Source organism: Microcebus murinus, chromosome 2 (genome assembly GCF_040939455.1).
Source record: "Microcebus murinus isolate Inina chromosome 2, M.murinus_Inina_mat1.0, whole genome shotgun sequence".
Lineage (NCBI taxonomy): Eukaryota > Metazoa > Chordata > Mammalia > Primates > Cheirogaleidae > Microcebus > Microcebus murinus.
The window spans coordinates 67,454,329-67,462,990 of NC_134105.1; the positions used below are offsets into that span (position 1 = coordinate 67,454,329).

The 8,662-nt window shown below is 41.1% G+C and overlaps 1 protein-coding gene across 1 annotated transcript in view; it reads right to left on the bottom strand.

The window, feature by feature from the left end:
- LOC105861795 (uricase) overlaps positions 1–8,356 on the bottom strand; it is a 41,868-nt gene extending 33,512 nt beyond the window's left edge. Inside the window, exon 1 of the mRNA XM_012747581.3 lies at positions 8,277–8,356. Coding sequence (XP_012603035.1) covers positions 8,277–8,306 — 30 coding nt within the window. The 5' untranslated portion in view covers positions 8,307–8,356. The remainder of the gene's footprint in view (positions 1–8,276) is intronic.
- Positions 8,357–8,662: the final 306 nt, after the last annotated feature.

Here is an 8,662-nt window from a genome sequence, read left to right on the forward strand (position 1 = left end):
CTCCCCAGCGGGTGGAGAGACCTGCGGACATCAGCCCAGAGACTGCCGCCGCCTGCCAACGGTGAGCCTGTAGCAGACGTGGCACCAGGTTCCCAACTTCCTCCGGGCACCTCCGTGTGCACGGACCCGAGCCGCGCGGCAGGTGCCATATTGCCTCCTCCTCCCCTCCGCCGACCCTACCCGCGGCTGCCCAGAGAGACAATACAGCCACCAGCCGGAGGCACCTCCAGGGAACGGGACCTTCCCGTTTGGGACCCCGCCTGCCCTCCCAGGTGCTGCTGGCACTGTGTTCCCAGGAAAACGGTGCCGACTCAGAGGCTGAGAGACATAGACCCAGCTTGGGCTCCCTGTGGGTGAATTAGGACCGGAAATCCTCTCCCTGGTGGGAATACAGTTTGAACTCTGGGACCCAGAGGTCGGACCTGCAGACCAGATCCCCTGCACCGAGGGCTAGCATTGCCCGGGGCACAGAAGGGTTATACGTGAACAGCCTACTGAGGGCTGTGTGCCTCCAGGGGCGGATCGGCGCACTAGAGAACAACCCTCCTCCCAGGAGGAGGCCGTGCGCCCAACCCAGGTGGCGTTCCTGTGCAGGGAACCTCCCCGCCGGCACCACAGTCCGGGGAGGCCTGGTGGCTTGTGGTCTGGCCTGCTGGCAGAGGCCCAGGAGTAGCTGCAGAGTTGGGGAGGGTGGAAAGAAGCGAGGCCTGCTGCAGACTGCGGGTCTCAGACAGCCCCACCCCCACACCCAGACTTTCTGGCTGAGCGGGACCATTCCAGCCCCGCCCTGACAGCTTTCCCTGGAAGCTGAGCACAGAACTTTGACCCCTGCTAACGGCCTGAGGGCAGGCTTATCCAACCCAGCTCCGCCCAGAAGGAGAGCTGATAACAGGACTCAAAATCAACACCATAGCCTGTTCCTCCAAGCAAACGCCACCTACTGACAGGGACGGCATCTTGCACAGCCTTGCCACGGCATCCACTGACTCAATATACAGGGAGTGGTCCAATTTCACCCACAGGCACCACCTAACGCCTCAGAAACTAAACAAGGTGTGTGAATACCCAAACAATAACCTAAGGAAAGAAACAACAACTGATCGACATGGGAAGAAATCAGCGAAAGAACTCAGGAAATATGAAGAACCAAACGGAAAACACACCCCCAAGGAGGAGCACCAGCCCCCTAGAAACGGACACCGACCAAAATCAGGCAACCAATATGACAGAAAAGGAATTTCGTATGTGGATCATAAGAACACTCACCCAGCTGCAACAACAACTCAATAACCAACACCAAGAAAACACAAAAAACCTCCAAGAAATGGAACAAAGGTTCAACAAAGAGATTGACACAGTGAAGAAAACTTTAACCGAAGTCCTGGAGATGAAGAATCAACTCAGAGAACTACAAAATACTGTGGAAAGTCTCAAGAACAGGGTAGATCAAGCAGAAGAAAGAATCTCAGAGCTTGAAGATAACACCTTCCAATTAAATAAATCAGTCACAGAAATACAGCAGAGAAACAAGAGAAAAGACCAAAGCCTACAAGAGCTGTGGGATTATGTGAAAAAACCTAACGTGAGGGTCATAGGTTTAGCCGAAGGGGAGGAAGACAACACTCAAGGGCTGGACAAGCTTTTTGAAGATATAATAGAGGAAAATTTCCCAGGCCTTGCTCAAAATCTCGATATACAAGTTCAAGAAGCCCAGAGGACCCCTGGGAGATTCAATGCAAACAGGAAGACGTCACGTCATGCAGTCATCAGACTGACCAAAGTATCAACTAAAGAGGTCCTTCTAAGAGCTGTAAGACAAAAGAAGCAAGTGACATACAAGGGAAAGCCAATTCGAATAACATCAGACTTCTCTAATGAGACTTTACAAGCAAGGAGAGACTGGGGCCCCATTCTCACTCTTTTGAAACAAAACAATGCCCAGCCTAGAATATTATTCCCTGCAAAACTAAGCTTCGTATATGAAGGAGAAATAAAAACATTCTCAGACAAGCAAAGGCTCAGAGAATTCACCAAGACAAGACCAGCCCTACAAGAAGTACTTAAAACAGCGTTATGCACGGAACATCATAATAATAATCCACGGATATAAAAACAACCAAAACCCAAAGATATTAAAGGCCAGATATTACAATGGCTCAAGACAGAAATCATAGCAACAACATCCAACCCAACAGAATGATCAGTAATCTACCTTACCTATCAGTTCTCTCAATAAATGTGAATGGCTTAAACCCTCCACTCAAGAGACATAGGCTGGCTGAATGGATAAGAAAATACAGGCCAAGTATATGCTGTCTTCAGGAAACACATTTAACCTGCAAGGATGCACATAGACTAAAAATAAAAGGGTGGAGATCAATATTCCAAGCAAATAGAAGCCAAAAGAAGGCTGGTGTGGCAGTTCTAATTTCAGACGATTTAGTTTTTAAACCAACTAAAGTAGTAAAAGACAAAGAGGGTCATTATATAATGGTGAAGGGCACAGTCCAACAAGAAGAGATAACAATTTTAAATATATATGCACCCAACTTAGGTGCACCCAGATTCATAAAGCAAACCTTACTGGAGCTAAGCAAATGGATTAATAGCAACTCCATAATCGCCGGGGATTTCAACACCCCACTGACGGCACGAGACAGATCCTCCAAACAGAAAATTAATAAAGAAATAATGGACTTAAACAAAACTCTAGAACAATTGGGTCTGACAGACATCTACAGAACATTCTACCCAAAATCCACTGAATATACGTTCTTCTCATCAGCTCACGGGACATTCTCTAAGATTGACCATATCCTAGGACACAAAGAAAATCTCAAGAAATTTAAAAAAATAGAAATCATACCATGTACCTTCTCAGATCACAGTGGAATAAAACTAGAAATCAACCCTAACAGAAGATCACATTTCTACACAAAAACGTGGAAATTAAACAACCTCCTACTAAATGATTACTTCGTAAATGAAGAAATCAAGACGGAAATAAAAAACTTCTATGAAGAAAACGACAATGGAGAGACAAGTTATCAACGCCTCTGGGACACAGCTAAAGCAGTTCTGAGAGGAAAGTTTATCTCCATAAATGCCTATAACCAAAAGGCAAGAAGATCACAAATAGACAATCTAATGAAACGACACAAAGAGCTGGAAAAAGAAGAACAGACCAACCCCAAACCCAGCAGAAGAAGTGAAATCAACAAGATCAAATCAGAACTAAATGAAATTGAAAACAGGAAAGCTATTCAGGAGATTAATAAAACAAAAAGTTGGTTCTTTGAAAAAATAAACAAGATTGACACGCCATTGGCTAAGCTAACGAAAAGCAGAAAAGAGAAATCTCTAATAAGCTCCATCAGGAATAAAAAAGGAGATATCACAACTGATCCCAAAGAGATACAAGATACAATTTATGAATACTACAAAAATCTTTATGCACACAAACTGGAAAATGTGGAGGAAATGGACAAATTTCTAGAAACACACAGCCTCCCTAGGCTCAACCAGGAAGAAATAGATTCCCTGAACAGACCAATCTCAACAGCTGAAATAGAAACAGCAATTAAAAATCTCCCTAAAAAGAAAAGTCCCGGTCCAGATGGCTTCACACCTGAATTTTACCATACTTACAAAGAAGAACTAGTACCTATCTTGCAGAAACTATTCCACAACATCGAGAAGAACGGAAACCTCCCCGACACCTTTTATGAAGCGAATATTACTCTGATACCAAAACCAGGAAAGGATGCAACAAAAAAAGAAAACTACAGACCAATATCCCTAATGAATATAGATGCAAAAATTTTCAACAAAATCTTAGCTAACCGAATCCAGACACTTATCAAAAAAATAATCCACCACGACCAAGTGGGCTTCATCCCAGGGATGCAGGGATGGTTCAACATACGTAAATCTATAAATGCAATTCACCACATAAACAGAAGCAAAAACAAAGACCACATGATTCTTTCAATAGATGCAGAAAAAGCTTTTGACAAAATTCAACACCCTTTCATGATACGAACACTTAAGAAAATAGACATAGAAGGGACATACCTAAAAATGATACAAGCCATATATGACAGACCCATAGCCAACATCATACTGAATGGGGAAAGATTGAAATCATTCCCACTTAGAACTGGAACCAGACAAGGCTGCCCACTATCTCCACTTCTGTTCAACATAGTGCTGGAAGTCTTGGCTACAGCAATCAGACAGGAAAATGGAATCAAAGGTATCCAAATAGGGGCAGAAGAGATCAAACTTTCACTGTTTGCTGATGATATGATATTGTATCTAGAAAACCCCAAGTATTCAACCAAGAAACTCCTGGAACTGATCAATGAATTTAGTAAAGTCTCAGGATACAAAATTAATACACAGAAATCAGAGGCATTCATATACGCCAACAACAATCTAATTGAGAACCAAATCAAAGACTCAATTCCCTTCACAATAGCAACAAAGAAATTAAAGTACCTAGGAATATATTTAACCAAAGAGGTAAAAGACCTCTACAGGGAGAACTATGAAACACTGAGGAAGGAAATAGCAGAGGATGTAAACAGATGGAAATCCATACCATGCTCGTGGATCGGCAGACTCAATATCATCAAAATGTCTATACTACCCAAACTGATCTACAGATTCAATCCAATACCTATTAAAATCCCATCAGCATTCTTCACAGATATGGAAAAAATAATTTTACGCTTCGTATGGAACCAAAGAAGACCCCGAATATCAAGAGCAATTCTAGGCAACAAAAACAAAATGGGAGGCATTAATATGCCAGATATCAAACTATACTACAAAGCTGTAGTAATTAAAACAATATGGTATTGGCACAAAAACAGGAATATTGACCAGTGGAACAGATGTGAGAATCCTGATATAAAACCATCCTCATATAGCCATCTCATCTTCGACAAAGCAGACAAAAACATACGCTGGGGAAAAGAATCCCTCTTCAATAAATGGTGCTGGGAAAACTGGATAGCCACCTGTAGAAGGCTAAAACAGGACCCACACCTTTCACCTCTCACAAAAACCAACTCACGCTGGATAACAGACTTAAACCTAAGATATGAAACTATTAGAACTCTAGAGGAAAAAGTTGGAAACACTCTCCTAGACATCGGCCTGGGCAAAGAGTTTATGAAGAAGACCCCAAAGGCAATCACAGCAGCAACAAAAATAAATAAATGGGACATGATCAAACTACAAAGCTTCTGCACAGCCAAAGAAATAGTCATGAAAGTAAACAGACAACCTACAGAATGGGAGAAAATTTTTGCATCCTATGCATCCGATAAGGGACTGATAACTAGAATATACTTAGAACTCACGAAAATTAGGAAGAAAAAATCAAATAACCCCATTAAAAAGTGGGCAAAGGACTTGAACAGAAATTTTTCTAAAGAAGACAGAAGAATGGCCAACAAACATATGAAGAAATGCTCAACATCTCTAATCATCAGGGAAATGCAAATCAAAACCACAATGAGATATCACTTAACCCCAGTGAGAATGGCCTTTATCAAAAAATCTCCAAACAATAAATGCTGGCGTGGTTGCGGAGAGAGAGGAACACTCCTACACTGCTGGTGGGACTGCAAAGTAGTTCAACCTCTGTGGAAAGCAATATGGAGATACCTTAAAGCGATACAAGTGAATCTACCATTTGATCCAGCAATCCCATTGCTGGGCATCTACCCAAATGATCCAGTGACACTCTACAAAAAAGACACCTGCACTCGAATGTTTATAGCAGCACAATTCATAATTGCAAGGCTGTGGAAACAGCCCAAGTGCCCATCAATCAAAGAATGGATTAATAAAATGTGGTATATGTACACCATGGAGTACTATTCAGCTCTAAGAAACAATGGTGATATAGCACACCTTATATTTTCCTGGTTAGAGCTGGAACCCATACTACTAAGTGAAGTATCCCAAGAATGGAAAAACAAGCACCAGATATATTCTCCAGCAAACTGGTATTAACTGAGTAGCACCTAAGTGGACACATAGGTGCTACAGTAATAGGGTATTGGGCAGGTGGGAGGGGGGAGGGGGGCGGGTATATACATACATAGTGAGTGAGATGTGCACCATCTGGGGGATGGTCATGATGGAGACTCAGACTTTTGGGGGGAGGGGAGGAAATGGGCATTTATTGAAACCTTAAAATCTGTACCCCCATAATATACCAAAATAAAAAAAATAATTAAAAAAAAAAAAAAAAAAGAATTAGAGAACTGGAAGATGGGTCCAAATAAAGAATCAAGGATTAATGTAGATGCACAAGGAGCTACAGGAAATGAAAGACACATAAAATGTACTAGAAAGAGATGATAAAGAGAATGTAGAAGAGGCACTATTTGAAAAGATTAAAACTGAGATTTTCCAGAATTATTCAATGACTTGAATGCAAACCTTCAACCATAAAAAAGAGGCCCATTCAAAGAATTCTTACTTGTTCACTTAGAGTACTTGGCCAAGTTACAATAAAGGCATCCTCCTCTATTTCTAGAGGTAATCAGTACACATGATATTTTCATAATATTGAATAATAATGACTCAGGCCTCAAAAGCGAATAATATGGTGAAAAACATTTTGTCCAGTTTGCATTTTCTTCATCTACCAAATCCATGGGTTTCTTTCTAAATTACTTTGCTGCTTTTAGTGAAAACCAGGACACACTAGAATCTAGGCTTAATGGTAATATTGAAACCCCTGGAGACTTTCAATGCCTGGTACAGTGTTAGACACAGTAGTGATTGTTTAAGAAAGGTTTTTGACTGACAACCAGCATGATCAGGTCCAAAACAATGGGAGTTAAGACATCTGAAAGAAACCAACCTAACCTTGTCTTTCCAGACCTTGAAATAAAATTGGATTTAGCAAACACCATCCTAATACAATGTCCACAGCCACCTTATAGGAAGAGCTCAGGTTGTAGTAAGAATAATCTCAGCTAACATTTGTGAATCAATGAATCATTTACTATGACCAGGCACTATGCTAAGCATGTAATAAGGAGAGGAAAACAAAAATTATTTTATCCTATTCAAAAAACTGTCTTTAGTCTATGTAACTGAAAACAAGTTGCTTATATTCTCTAAATGAGTCAATGAATCCTACTCGGGTGTGTGCAGCTATTCCCATTATAACAAAAAGTTTCACAAGGTAAAATATAAATTAATTAATTAAATTAATTTTATTTCACTTTAATAGAGAACTTCACGTGATAAAATTTTTTTAAATTGGCCAGGCGCGGTGGCTCACGCCTGTAATCCTAGCTCTCTGGGAGGCCGAGGCGGGCGGATTGCTCAAGGTCAGGAGTTTGAAACCAGCCTGAGCAAGAGCGAGACCCCGTCTCTACTATAAATAGAAAGAAATTAATTGGCCAACTAATATATACAAAAAATTAGCCGGGCATGGTGGCGAATGCCTGTAGTCCCAGCTACTCGGGAGGCTGAGGCAGGAGGATTGCTTGAGCCAGGAGTTTGAGGTTGCTGTGAGCTAGGCTGACGCCACGGCACTCACTCTAGCCTGGGCAACAAAGCGAGACTCTGTCTCAAAAAAAAAAAAAAAAAAAATTTTTTAAATTGCCAAAAAGGTTCAGGTTGTTGAAATTCTTTTTTCTGAACAAAATAAAAACATATATAAAACAAAATGATTATCCATGGAGGAATAGCAAGAAAAATGTTTCTTGGTTTAGCCAATTTGGTCTGCTCCCTGTAGAAGGCTGTGAATCTACCAGATACAGCATAGCCTTAGCCTCGGGGCAAAGAGTCTCAAAATTTGGGGCACACCAGCATCACTAATAAGCTTATTAAAAACAGAGATTCCTGTGCTCAGCTGGAAAGATTCTGGTTTAGCAGGTTTGGGATAATGCCCAGTATTCTGCCTGTTTTGCAGGCACCACAAGCAATGTGGGAATGTGGGCTAGAATACTCCTCACAAAACTCTGTTTTAGGAGAAACACAGCCACATGCCCCCTCCTTTTCCTATAACCTTAAGAATCCTGACCAACTCCAGCACAACCCGAGAAGTGGTCTGATTTACAAAGGTCTGGATCCATCATTAGAGGGACAGATTAGAGCCATCATGATTTTCAGGCATGAAACAAACTGCTATTTATTCTCACAGCATCTTTAATTATTTATTCAAAATCATCATGCATTAAAGAAATTCTTTTCATATGTCTATCCACTCCTTCCCTCCTTCAAAAAGAGATTGGTCTCACCTTTTTATACTCGTTATTGTAATGGGCCATTTTCTCTTGACCCTCAGCTTCAGAATCAGTTTCAAAAATGAGAAAGAATAATTTGGGCAAAACAGATGTTTGAAATAGTTTTTATTTAACCTGAAGAGTGGACGATCAATATGTTTACCTGATTGCATAGCAGCCGATTGGACACCAAGGCCTCTTTAAAGTAAAGCACCACATTGAGTGGCTAAAAATAGGGAGGTGGAGAGGATATGTAAATATCTTTGGCAAAAAAACAATTGAATTTGCTCTTACTTTGAAGTACCCTTTACAACAGTTTCCTTAAGGGAAAGATTATTATAAATGACAGCTACTAATTATTACTAAGACATAAGGTTTTGTCATTTCTGTTTAATGTGTGA